We start from the raw sequence: 14,740 nt of genomic DNA, 5'->3' as shown, positions 1-14,740 counted from the left end.
GAAATTATATTCTTAGAGTATTTTTTAAAGAACGTGAGGCGATTTTTAATAAAAATTCCAATTTCAGTAATTGAACGTTTCAAAAATTTACTTGTCGAAAACAGAATTTATAAGAAATCAAACTGTTTCAGACGGAATTTTTTGAGATGTTTTAGGAGGTTTGGAGAATTTTTTGAGGTTTTTAAGTTTGGAGGCATTTTAAAAATTGTAATAAAAAAATGAATAAAATTTTAAACATTTAAATGATTTAAAAATAATATTAAAAGTTAAATTAATATATACTTATTTAATCTTAAATAATGTTAGTTGTATTTTTTACTTTTTTATTTAATTATTAGTTTTTATTTTAATTAATGTAGTTTATATTTTTTTATATTAAGTTTTTTTTTTTTTATTGGGGGAGTATAGTTTAATAGATAAATAGTTTAAATTAAATGTATTTTTACATTAAGAAAGGGTCGTAGTTTGAAATTAACAATAAGAAGTGTTGAAAATACGCTTACAGCATGAGACAGAAGCCGGAAGAGGGGAGATGGTGACAAGAAGAGGGAGGCGAGGGGGAGATGGCCAGGAGGAGGGAGCGGGGTGCCTGGAAACGGGAGCGCAGGGGGTTGAGAAGGAGCGGGGTTGGGATGAGGAGCCAGGGATTATTATTTTTTTTATTTAACACGGGTTAGATCGCTGTAAGAAGGACCAAAATTGGAGCGGAAAAAGCACTGGAATTATTTACATATGACGTTTTTATCGGAGGTATTTTAATGCCGGAAAAAAATAAAAAAGCGGACAAGGTTAATAAAGCGAAAAGGCTGATGGAAATGGTGATTTTTTGTGTGGAATCGAGGCAAAAAAGTTGGAAAAATTAAAATTAGTTGCGGAGAAACCATCTGAAACTACCTGATTACAATACATTTAAAGTGAAATGAGACATTTAAAATACGAAACTTAACAGAAAAAAAATAAAATCTCAATCGAAAAATAGGTAATAAAGGGATCTGAAGGGCCTGTTGAAGGATTTGAAAAAATTGGATTAAATAATAATTCAAAAATGACGTGTTATCTTGGAATTGAAGGTGTGAGATGAATCACCAAAAAGCAATGATGAATTACGATATTATAAGATCTAAAATGTCAGAAAAAACAGGTATATGATAAGGGTCAATCGGTAAGTCATAAGAAAACTAACATATTTAACTAGATTATATAATTATGGGTTTCATGTTTATAAATCCTATAAATAGGAATCATTTCTGAAGGGGACTAAGTGACTAAGAAGAAGAAGAGAAGAGAGGAAGATAAGGAGGAGTTATACGATTATCACACGAGGTTTGAGGACACGCAGAACTTGAGGTATCCATAGGACAAAATCGCGCAGGAAAAATAGATTGACGGTGCTAGTCGAAATTGAGGACTTCTGCATAAAAAATTGATAGTTGGATATATTCAGGAACAATAATTGAAGAATGAGACTATAAGGAACAATGCTGAATCGGTTGCTAAGCTATAAAAAATATAAGAGAGGACTTTATTCAGGAAAAAATTGAGGGCGATTATCGGAAAAAAGAATGATAAGGACTTTATCAGTACAACTGAATAAAGGAACTTCTATGAAACCGTATATAAACGATTACTGCTAGCAACTGAGACCATTGAAGTTTATTAGGGTAAACTGGATGGTACAAGAGTTAAAAATTAGATATATAAATGGTATTTACGGAATTATGTTTAGGACTACGATCACTTCAAGGAATCTGTCGATATAATGGTACTCCTGACTAACATAATAAAGTCTTCTGCATACGGTATAACTGAAAATACCGGTCTTTTAGACCACTGCATAAATACAGAATAGTTTTTGAATGATACTACTATGGTCACTTTAGACTGATCAAAGAAAGTTTAGACTAATTATAGACTATGGTAGTGCCAGAAAAAAATGTTATATTGTAGTAGCATGTATCGTCTTAGATATAAATTTTTCATAAATCCAGTCGAAGGTTTTCAGGCAGGGTCATGTTGTATAAGTGCATATAGGGATTCTTTCAAATTGGTAGGAAGTTAATTTTTTACTTTTTTAAGGGTTTCCACGTCAAAATAGTGTTTTATGAACGTAATAATATCTTTTATCTGATGTAGTTGGATCTTGTAACATGATAAGATTAAACTTCCATATTTCTTATCGACGAAAATTCAGGACAAAGTATGCATAATTACTGTTAAAATAAAATAAAAAGAAAGAATATTATAAATATATCACATAAGAAAAAAACAATAATTTTAATGAACTGACCATAATTTGTTGATTAATGAAGATTCTTAAACTTTTGTTTCTATTTTTCTTTTTTTTTTATTTCGAATTTAAAAATCGCGGGGAGCTGGCTGCACACCGCGGGAGCCGCGCGGGGGGAGCTGGCCGGAGCGCGGGTGGCTGCTGGAGCGCCGGGGGGTTGAGCCGCGGGAGCGGGGTTGGCTGCCGGAGGAGCGGGATTTATTTTTTTTTTATTTGACCGGCGGTTCAAGATCGCCTGTAAGCCACCGGACAAAATTGCCGCCGGAAAAAACCGCTGGAATTCATTTTCCTATGCCGTTTTTATCGGCGGTAATTTAATCGCCGGAAAACTACAAAACCGCCGGAAAAGGTTCAATTACCGCCGGAAATGGGTGATTTTCCTGTAGTGGAATCTCGAGGCAAAATCAAGTTGAAAAATTCAAAAATTAGTTCGGAGACCATCTGAACTCTGTTTCAATACATTTACAGTCGAACTGAGCATTTCAAAAATACGAACCCAACGACACCAAATTCAACTCAATCCGAGCCCAAATAGGTCCAAATCAAGGGTCTGGAGCGCTGTTGAAGGATTTGAACCACAATTCGGATTACCAATCAATTTCCAAACATGACGTGCTTATAATTGAATTGAGAGGCTCGATGAGATGAATCCAACAAGCCCAAGATCGCTGAATTCCGACATCACTAAGACCTTAAAATGTCCGACAAACGGTATATGATCAAGGGATGCAACATCGGCCGTCCATCCAACCACTCCCTATTTACCCTAGATCCCTCTCCTATTTATGGGTTATGTCATTCCTAAAATCTATAAATAGGCCCCTCATTCCTCTTGAAAGGGGACTCAAGCAAGAATAGAAGAAGAGAAGAGAAGGAAGATAAGGAAGGAGCTCCTCCTCGATTATCACCGGAGTTTTGCCGGACCACCACTTGAGGCCCTCACCTCCATCGGACCACCGCAGGACCAACGCCTGACGTCGTTGCTCCGTCGGACCACCACTTGAGGCCCTCATCTCTGCCATACCACCACCTGACATCGTTGCTCTGTCGGAACACTACTTGAAGCCCTGAGCTCTACCGGACCACTGCCTGACATCGTTGCTCCGCTAAACCACCACTTAAGGCCCCGGACTTCCGTCGGACCACCACATGAGGCCCGAATTTCCTCCGGACCACCACCTGACTCCCGGACTTCTATCGTACCACCACCTATATAAGACCCGGACTTCTGCTAGACCACCACCTGAGACTTGAAGTTCTATTAGGCTACCACCTGATGCTCAGAGTTTTACCAAAGTACCGCCCTACTATAATGGTCTTTCGGACCTCTGTCTCCTACCGACTACGATCCTTCCGACATCTGTCGCCTACTATGGTCCTTCTGACCTCCATAAATAAATAACGGTCTTTCTGACATCGGTCTCCTGCCAACTACGGTCTTTTAGACCCCTGTCTCCTACCGACTACGGTCCTTTCGACCTGCATCACCTACTATGGTCCTTCCGACCTCGATCACCAGACAACGGTCCTCCCGACCTCCATCCTATCGACTATGGTCGTGCCGACCAAACAAACATGTATATATTGTAGCTCCCGCCATGTAATACGCTCTATATGATATACATTTTTATCATCAAGTCGAGGCCTTTTCCCAAGGAAGGGCCTCATTTGTAATCAAGTGCAAATACTAGTGGATTCTTTCAAATTGGGCTAGGCCCCGTAATTTTTCCCCCTTTTTAAGGATTTCCACGTAAAAACTATAGTGTCTCTTATGAACGCTACACTCTATCTTTTATCTGATTGTATGTTGGATCTTCGTACAATGCTAAGACGTTAAACTTCATATTTCTCTATCGCCGCAAATACTCCAGGACACAACAAGTATGAAATTACTGTTAACATAAAATAAAAAAAGAAGAATATTATACTATTATTCATAAGAAAAAAAACAATATTTTAATGCACTGACTCCCTTTGTTGATTCCTGCAAGTATTATTAAACTTTTTGTCTTCTATTTTTCTTTTGTTTTTTTAATTTCGACATTTTAAAAATTTTGGTGCTAATAAATTAAAATTTTATTTAAAAGATTGACCACAATATCTTGTTATAACTTATAACTTATTAGAACTAAAACTTATTATATTTATTTTGAGATGAATAGAATATTAAATTTAAAATAAATGTAATAATTTTATGACTAGTCTTAATTAAAGTTATATTAAAATATTCTGAGTTTTTTTTTTGGTCAAAATTATTAAATTCAGATAACATATCTAATTCTACACAGCAAACCATTTTTGTTTCCTATAAATAAAAAAAATAAAAAATAATAACGGGCGCATACCTGCAATAATATCAGCTCCCCCGCTGATAAACTTGGAAACACTATGCAACACAACATCAGCTCCAAGCCGCGCCGGCGATACAACCATAGGCGCAAACGTATTATCCACCACCAGCATCACACCCTTCTCCCTCGCCACCGCACTCAACCCCGCTATATCCGCCACTTCCAACGTCGGGTTCGACATCGTCTCCACATATATCACCCGCGTCTCCCCGTCCCGCACCGCCCCTCCTACCGCCTCCAAATCCCTCGCATCCACAAACGTCGTCTTCACGGCCGCCGTACGAGGCAGGAATTTTGACAGCAGCGCGTAGGTCCCACCATAAAGGCACCGCGAAGCGACGATGTGGGATCCGGCAGGACAAAGCTGGAGCAAAGCACAGAAGACGGCGGACATGCCGGAGGCTGTGCAGTAGGCGGCTTCGGTGCCCTCCATGGCGGCGATCTGGCGGCTCAGGTTGAGGACGGTGGGGTTGAAGTGGCGGCTGTAGAGGTAGAAGTCGCGGTCGGGGCCGAGCTCGCCGGTGAATATTTTGCGAAGCGTGTCGGGATCCATGACGGTGAAAGTTGCGGAAGCTTCGATGGACATGTTGACGCCGCCGTGCTCGCCGAACTCGTGTCGTGAGCTGGCTAGTGATTCGGCGGGCTCAGCTGCCGCAGGTGGTGCGCTGCGTTCTTGATTCGTGTGCTCATTAGCATATGGGTTGTTCAGGACGGCTAAGTTGGCGACTGCGTTGATGATGCTCTGAGATTCAACTGACTCGGACATCTTTCTTCTAACCGATTAAACCTGGCAGACCTCTCTCTCTCTCTCTCGCTTTCTCTCTGAGATATCAAGATATAAACTTCTTCATGTGCTTCTACTGAAAGTTGATGTTTATGTAGGTTTGGAAAAGCGCCTGTATTTTTGTTAGGGAAAGCACGAAGTCACAGGAACAGGTGGGCAAATTTTAAATTAATTAGACAATAAGAATAAGAATAATAATAATAAAACAAATAAAATAATATAATAATGATATAATAATAATAATAACAACATCAAATAGTAATATTTATAAAATAAAATTTTAAAAAATTTAATCAGCATAATGCTATCGAATCTCCAAGAGGAAATTTTTATCATTTATTTGCAAAGATGAAATGTCGAATGGATGGACAAACAATACAAGATATGAGTCATATTATGACAAAAATTATTTTTAAGAGGGGTAGAAATTCCAAAATTATCCCTCTTATGCATTAAATTTTTTTTAGGGAAATGCCCACCCTCACATGAGTGGGGATCCGCTCATGAAATGTGATGACATAATGATCTACCACATATACAGAATATTAAAATTTTCATTATTATATAATTATTTATAGGGAAATTTTGTTTTATAACACTTGAAAAATATATTAACATGAGATTTAGGCTTCGTTTGGGACAGCTTTTAGGTAACTATTTTTATTGCTTTTAAAATTTTTTTGTACTGAAAATCTGCTTTACAATGAATTAAAAAGGTCGTCCCAAACAAAGTTTTGCAGTTCTTGAATTTACTTAAAGATTAATTTCATATGTAATACTTTAAATTATATTAATCTTAGTGCAAATCTTTTACAACAACAGTAACATCAAGCCTTTATCTCATTATATGGGTTCATCTAAATGAATCATTTTCCTATATCGTGCCATGTTAAAAAAAAAAATTCTCATTTAAATCTAATAAAGAAATATTATTTTTAATATTTTCCATAGGTTTGCCTCTAGGGGTGTCAAAACGGATCGATGGATTTGGTTCGGGTCGAACCCGACTTGACCCGAGTCTAAACGGTTCAACACGAACCCGACCCGATTTTACAAATGGGTCGATATTTCTAACCCGAATCTGACCCGCGCAGGTTGTCGGGTTGACCCGACCGACGACCCGTTTGCAAAATGCCAATCCGAAGCCGGGAAGGAGACAACTGGGCGAGACCATGCAACTAACCGATTGCAGTGTGCGGGCGAGGGCCGCTACTTGCGAGGCCAGCGGCGTCCGGGGTGGGGGCGAGACTCGAGGCGAGGGTCGTGATCTTGCGAACCTGAGTTGCGAGGCGTGCCGCCTGAGTCGTGAACGATCTTGCGAACCCGAGTCGCGAGGCCTGCTGCATGCGGCCTGCATGATCTTGCACGTTCGGGGCGAGGCTAGAGCGTCTAGCGCGAGGTAGGGCCGGAAATCGGAAACGCGGCTAGGCGAGGCCAGCGACGTCCGTGCGAGGCTAGCGCAGGATTCGGGTTAAACGGGTTGACCCGCATGTTGTCGGGTCAATCCGAAACCGACCCGTTTTTCAAACGGGTCATTAATTCAAACCCTGATCCGCCCATTTCACAAACGGGTTGACTCGAACCCGGATTTTTAGTGTCGGATTCTTGAGTCGTGTCAAAAATTGACACCCCTATCTACCTCTAAATCTCTTCTGATTTTGAAATTCATCTTTACATATTTTGCATACACAATTTTTTTCATATTAATTTATTTCAATAAATAAGGATAGAATCTGGTCCTCCTTTAACCATAAAAAGCTGAAGCCATCCAAACAGATCCAAAAGCATATTCATGGGTGTGGGAATGGCGACATCTTCATGTCGTCTACCACGACATTCAAGCCGCATGCCTCCTTGCCAGTTGGTATTGACCTTCGCGTCATTGGCTTTTTCTTCAATGGTCGCCAACCCATATTTCATGATAATGGATATGGAGATGAGCCTGCTATGCACTTTTGGAAAATGTCCTCGTCGTCTGTCTGCTCGAAAATGGTGGAGAGGGGGTGGCCACCGATGGGCCGGCGATGGTGACTGCACACCGTATTCGACAGTCGTTAATAAAGCCACAATTCAAATCAACTTGCATGAAAGAGTTACTTACCAAATGAGTGAAAGTCTATCCGACAACAATATTGAATTTGTCAATTAAAACGTCAAGCCTACTCGATCTCCTAAGTATAATTTATTTATCTAATACATAAAAGCTAATTTTTAGCTAAAATTGAAGTAACCGGATCAAGCAGGAGTAATCCAACATCACAGATGATTAGTGAATAGGAGTTTTCTGGGAGCCGCACAGATAATGAGAAAACATAGGGATCCAATTTGCCAGCAAAGGTGGCGATGGGTCCTCATGGTTGTATCCAAGTATTTGTCAGAGAAACTCAAGGTCATAGACTCGTAATAGCTCACCAACTGGACATATATATAAAGATCATCGATCTAGCTAGATAAGCTGCATGAAAATAAAGGCATTTCATCACTTGTACACATCATATGGATGCTCATAGTGAGCTTGCCAGACGCCGGTCTTCTTCACGGAAAATTATTAGGTGCGGAGATCGGATGTAGAGGTACGTTCGAATTCCAATAAAATATTTACATGTGGAGTAGACACGTTGGATTTGTTTTTTACTTTATATATTTAATGGGTCTGTAGAACTTTAAGCCAAGCACATCAAAAGCACAGGTAAAGCGCATGTAAAGCACAGTCAAAGTAGCAGTAAAAAAATGCAACAAAAGAGCACTCAAAATGCAATCAAGGTGCACTGCATGTGTTAAATTTTAAGTGGATGTCCGAACATACCTCTACATCCGATCTCCGCATCTAATAATTTTCCCTTCTTCAGCCCTTGCATTAAAATAATCCAATGCCTCGCCTCAGTGCATACGAAAGGTATACCGTATATACTGTCTCTGATAGTGCTTATGCATGTCACAATAATGCTGTGTTCTCCTTTAAATTATGTGCCCACTCATGCATTTCACTTTTAAATGGTGGAGGCAGCCATGGATAAATGTCCCTTTCCATTTACACGCCTGCCCCTGCGCACTAGGGAAAAGACACGAAGTGGTGTATTCTCGCATCACTAGAGGAATCATATACAAATTCTTTTTTTCTTCTTTCTCTTAAGGGATGGGCATACAAAATATAACTTTCTTAATTATAAGAAAGGCATTCAAGTTCGGATTATTCAATTCTGGAGACTGATTGTCCACAATTAATGCTTGTACTCTTTTGTCCGGTTTACTTTATAATTTGGATGCCAATTAGTTTAAGAGGAATTTATATAAATAATAGCTGATCCTTTCATATTTATGCTTATAATACTTTTTTTTTAGCCACACAGCACACTTCTTTTCAACTGATCACATAATTAGAAAGCGGAAAATAACAAAAATCACATAACCAAATACAATAAACACAATGCGAGTTACGTGGTTCGGCAAAAAACTGCTTATGTCCACATCCCACATGTAAGGGATGATTTCACTATTGTGGAAAAACAATGTTACAATTAACTCTCTTGTACTACCTTACAACAGCCCTCAACATCTATATATAGATTTGAAACAAAAAAACAAGTAAGGAAAACCAATATAATAATTGGACCTCCTAATTAAAGCTTTCCTAATCAAAGCATTAATCAAATCTACTAATTTTATGCAGTAATCAACCAATAAAGTATGTCCTAATCAGTGCTGAATTTGATATGGAAAGATTTTCTTAACATTAAAATCACTCCATTTAGCTAATGTTTACTTAAACAATGTTCTTATTTGCTAAAAGTTTGTGTTTAATTTGGTAAAGAAGTTCATATTCGATTATTTCATTGTTTAGATCATAAATAAAGAAATCTTTTAAGCTTGATTTTTTAAAAGTGTCAAATAAGATCAATTCTTTCTTTGATCGTATTTATTTTTTCTTGATTTCATATTGTTGCGTTTTGAAATATTTGCGACGGTAGGTAATTATAAAGTTCATTGTTTTAACTCTATATAAAGATCCAACACACAAATAGATAAAACAGATGGGTGTAGCATTCATAAGAGACACTAAAGTTTTTACATGAAAACCTCTAAAAAGGGGGGAAAACTACGAGGCTTTGCCCAGTTTGAATTAATCCACTAGTGTTTGCAGTTGATTATAAATGAAGCCCTTCCTTAGGGGGAAGGCTTTGGTTTGATGTAACAAATATATCATATAGAGTGTATTGCATGGTGGAAATAGGAAGAATCAGTATTGACATATTTATTTGGTCGACAAGATCATAGTTGGTGGATGATGTAGGTCAGAAAGACTAGAGTCTTGTGAAGGTGGTCAGAATGATCGTAGTTGGCAGAAAACGAAGGTTAGAAAGACTATAATTGAGTGAAGGTGGTAGGAAGGATTGTAGTTTGCGGGCGATGGAGGTCGAAAAGACCGTAGTCCTTGATGGTGGTCAAAAGGATTGTAGCCAGTAAGAAAAGGAGGTCATAAAGAATATTGTATGGCGACAAAGGTTAGAAGGACAGTAGTCAGCAAGCGACTGAGGTCAGGAAGATCGTAATCTGGCGACAGAGGTCGGAAGGATCGTAGTCGGCGGACGATGGAGGTCGGAAAGATCGTAGTCTTGTGGTGGAGATCGGAAGGTATGTAGTCAGTGGGCGACAGATGTCAGAAATACCCATAGTTTAACAACGGAGGTCGGAAGGATAATAGTCAGTTGACGTCGGTAGTTAGAAAGATCATAGTTTGGCGATAGGGGTCGGAAGGACCGTAGTCAACAATGTTGGTCGGAGAGACCATAGTTGGTGACAATCAATAATTGGGAGGGAGTCCCGTAAAGTCTGGCGAAGCTCATTGGTTGGCCGGGCATAAGTTCGACGACAATTGGTGGTCGAGCGGAAGTCCGATGACACTCGGTGGTTGGGAGGAAGTTCAACGAAAGTTCTATGGCAGTCGGTGGATGGGCGTAAGTCCGTTGACAGTTGATGGCTGGATGAAAGTCCAATGATAGTCGGTGGTCAAGAGAAAGTCTAGCAATTGTCGGTGGCCGAGCGGTGGTCGAGGAGGAGCTTGGTAACAAGAGAGATATCAAATTTCTCTTCCTCCCTCCTTGCTTCCTCCTCCCTGTTCTCTTCCTTGCTTGGGGTTCCCCTCAATGAAGAACAAGTGATCTATTTATAATTTTTTGGGAGTGATATGACCAATAAATAGGAGAGAGATCAAGGGTATTTTGAGAGTGGTTTGAATGGATGGCTTATATTGATCTCCTTGATCATGGATTGTTTACTATCATTTGAATATCTTAATGATATCATAATTGGAAAATATTGGACTCGTTGGATTCTTCTTATCGAGCTGCTAGATTCGACTATAAGTATGTCACTTTTAGAAACCGTTTAGTCATCCAATTTATGATTTGAACATTCCAAATGTACTTTAGGTATTTGATTTGGACCCATTTGGGCTCAAATTGGGTCGAATTTGGTGTCATATGTGTTCGTCTTTTAGAGACATTCATGGGCGGACCCCCATTGACTTGAGGGGGGGCAAATGCCCCCCCTCAAAAAATTATTATTATTTTTTAGAGGGATTGTTTGGAATATTTTGGGTATTTTTGGCATTTTGCCCCCTCTCAAAAAAATTTTTTGTCATCATTTTATAAATCCTAAGCATCTTTGCTCATCCTCCACAAAAAAAAATATTTTTGCCCACCCTGAAAAAAGAAGCTGGATCCGCCCCTGGAGACATTCAGTTCGATTATAAGTTTACTGAAAACAGAGTTTGGATGGTCCCGAATTTAATTTCGGAGGTTTCCAACTCAATTTTGCCTCGAGATTCATACTCAATTTTGATGATATATCACATATAAATAAAAAAATATATAATTTTATTTTATTATAATAACTAAGTGATTAGTACATAAACAAAATAAGTCAATCATATTCATCTCATTATTCATTTATTTTTATTTGTTAAAAATTGATTTGTGTTTCATTTGAATTCTAACAAGTTGAATAATAACATACTGTTCACGACCAATTTCAAATATGAGATTAGCACAAACACACCAAAATTTAAATACATTGTGTTTGAACTTTTAGCACACTAGTTGACAATAAATGAGAGAATCTTAGGTTTCTTTTGGGACAGTTTTTAGAATTTGTTTGAATCAATTTTTTTATTACTTTTTACATCAACTTTCAAGTATAATTTTCTTAGAAATAGTGAAAAAAAAGTGGCTAAAAGTTATCCCAAATAAAATTTTATTGGGTTAGATCTAATGCACATCCTATATTATATATATATATATATATATATATATCCTCAGTGAGAATAAACAACCCAGACACTCAAATTCAGCTCTTTTACACCACTAAACCTAAAAAAATATTGGTCACCATCGTTGCAACCTTTACTTCTCAATCCTGTGCTAACTCAAGCCAGCCAAGGCATAGAATAATTAATAAACTGGGAAATGCATAAAACTAAAACGTACGACAAAATTAATTTTGTTGTTCGGAAATGCAAGACAACTCTCAAACATATACTTTTGCACATATTAACAAAATATTCCTCTTCTCCACTGACCCAGATCAACAGTACTGCACGCAAATACAGTGATGTCGGAGCTGAGCTTTTTAAAATATGTTAACTTCAGGCTAGTTAAATTTCATAGGGGTGTAGTATGGCTATATAGGAATAGCGTGTTCTTTCTCTTAAGTGTAGCATTTTATGTTGCTTCCTTTGACTATAAATACATAGCTAACTCTTGTAATTGACAGATTTGGAGATGAATAATATTTGAGTAGTTTTTACTCTGTCTTTGGGTTTTTGTATCCTGAAGGGTTTCAAGTGGTGATTCTCTCCCAAGAAGGAGTTTTTGGGTTATGCATGGGTTGCAAGTTTTGATAGCTCGCATTTTCCTTGTCCGTCACCACGTTACCACCTAAGCCGGCGTCATACAGGAGCGTGGAAAATGTGATTGACTTGTTTAATAGAAGTGTTGCCCCGTCTGTCTTTTATCAACTTTTTTTTGTGATCTTGAATCCTCTCTTCTCCATTGACTCATAAGTATCTAGTTTATACTCATCTATTTAGGAAAATGTTTATTGAGTGTGCCTTCAATAACATGTTAATGCCTAATCAATCAATTCATCCTCTTTCAAGAGAAAGATTAACTAGATCACCTCCAGACACATGTTGACTTTAGATTGTCAGTAAACAACCATTTGTTTGAAGTAATGACTATTTTGATTGCCTTTATTTATATACCCATTAAATCCATATCATCGATTGCACACCCCTTCAATTAAGATGAGGACAATCCCAATTACTTACTATTACTTGCTGACTTCCAATCTTGTAGTCTTCCTTTCTTTTAGGAGATAGATTATATATTCATTCCTTTGTTAATCAAGATTATTTTGTCCCTTCTTTCTCCAAAAGAAGAACTATCTCATCATCTTTATCCATAAGTGCATATTTGAGTTTTTTTTTAAAACTACCTTAAAATGACATATAACGATCATATCCACTGGGCTTTTATGACCTCCTTGCAATGTCACAATCTTTAGATGGTATCATATTTATATTTAGGAAAAGACCAATGTAATAATCTTTTGTGACCACCGTAATTTTTATTTATCCCTTTAAGTATCACCTTTAGGTCATGTCGTCTTGACATTCTTGGGAGGATTAGTTCAACCATTTTCAAGTTGCTTACATGACCTTCCTGAATTGCTAATTACTACCTTCAAATTTTCTCATCTCCACCTCTTGAAAGGATCAATCCAAACACCAATGACATTAAATTTATGGTCTCAACATTTAGGGAGGGTCAATCCAACCATATTTAGTTGTCTCCACAACCTTCATAATTTGCATAATCATTAGCTTTCAGAATGTGTTATCTCCACCTTAAGGAGATGATTGATCTGACTATCTTTATAATAATTCATCTAGTCTTCTTGGACTGTCTTATCATTACCTTTAGATTATTTCATCTCCACTGACGAGGATTGATTCAATCATTTATAGTGACCTCCCAAATATTTTAATGCGCCTCATTTGCCGCATAAAGGTCATGCCACCTTTATCTATAAGAAAAGAATAATGTAATCCCTCTACCTTAATAATTTATATTATGTTTTCAACACCATAATACTTACTACATCTTGGATTTATTTAAATTTTGTTAAGGACAACTCTTTGCAACTCTTATCAAATACTTATGATTTTTATTTATTGCGGCCCCATAATTTGTTTTTATTTTGCTACTTCTCTAACTGAATGTGCAAATCATTTAACAATTCTATCAGAAAAACATATTATCGAAATAATGAAATGGCTAAAATATTTTTTAATATTTTAAATATAAATCATTATGTTTAAAAAATAAAAAATAAGAACCAGTTTAAAAAAACATTTCATTTTTCTAAAAGTGATTCCAACCTCCATGACAAAATTATTTTCTGTTTTGTCATTTTATTGCATAGAAATTTTGTTAACAAGCTTTCTAAAATATTATTAGCCTAGTAATTGAAAAATATTATTTTTTCATGATCATATATTCAATTACATATTTATAATTTATTGTAATGCAGCTTTTTTTGCTTTCTTGGTTGGGAGTTCTGCTCTCAACTAAGAGTTTCTTAATTCAAATCAAGCATATGTGTTTGTATGAAGCCCCTAATTTAAAAAAAAAAAAAAATTGTTGTAAAAAAAACGTTTTTCTAAAATATTTAAAAAAATGGCTGACAAAACTCAACCGTTTAACACGATACTGCCGTCTCGCTTACGGACACCTATGACCCGACTGACCCGCCAACCGTTCTGTGATATTCTCTCCGAAATCTGCTAAATAAACTCCTTTTCTTAAAAAACTATACGCCGAAACCTATTTCTTTCGCGACGTACCGAGACGCCCAGTCGCAGGGGTTCAATGCACGTCAGCACGTGTTCCGGTTCATTACCGGTGAATAAAAGCGGGGTAAGGATATCGTCGTTATTTCGATTTTGTTTCCGGACGAAACACGTAGCGGATAAGTCTTTTCTCCATGGCGCCGTGATCTGTCCACGGATCGTCCTGCTGCGCAAGGATTAGGTTTTTTCTTATTCTTCGAGGCTTGCTGGTTAGAACGGGAGAGGGGGAAATATGGCAGATCGCGGCGGTCGCGGCGGGGGCGGGTGCTGCCCGCCGTTGGATCTGATGAGGTCCGAGCCTATGCATCTCGTGCAGATCATCATCCCCATGGAGTCTGCCCACCTCACCGTCTCCTACCTCGGAGATATCGGCCTCGTTCAATTCAAGGATGTAGGCTTCTTGTCCT

At 37.8% G+C, this 14,740-nt stretch overlaps 1 protein-coding gene across 1 annotated transcript in view; it reads right to left on the bottom strand.

Moving 5' to 3' along the window:
• The window catches only part of LOC110106092 (methionine gamma-lyase), a 12,675-nt gene extending 7,204 nt beyond the window's left edge, over positions 1–5,471 (bottom strand). The window contains exon 1 of the mRNA XM_020835843.2: positions 4,633–5,471. Coding sequence (XP_020691502.2) covers positions 4,633–5,404 — 772 coding nt within the window. The 5' untranslated portion in view covers positions 5,405–5,471. The remainder of the gene's footprint in view (positions 1–4,632) is intronic.
• Positions 5,472–14,740: the final 9,269 nt, after the last annotated feature.

This window comes from Dendrobium catenatum, unplaced genomic scaffold (assembly GCF_001605985.2).
Source record: "Dendrobium catenatum unplaced genomic scaffold, ASM160598v2 fragScaff_scaffold_853, whole genome shotgun sequence".
NCBI classification, from domain to species: Eukaryota; Viridiplantae; Streptophyta; class Magnoliopsida; order Asparagales; family Orchidaceae; genus Dendrobium; species Dendrobium catenatum.
The sequence above is the reverse complement of the archived record's forward strand: the minus strand, read 5'-3'. Positions and strand labels throughout refer to the sequence as shown.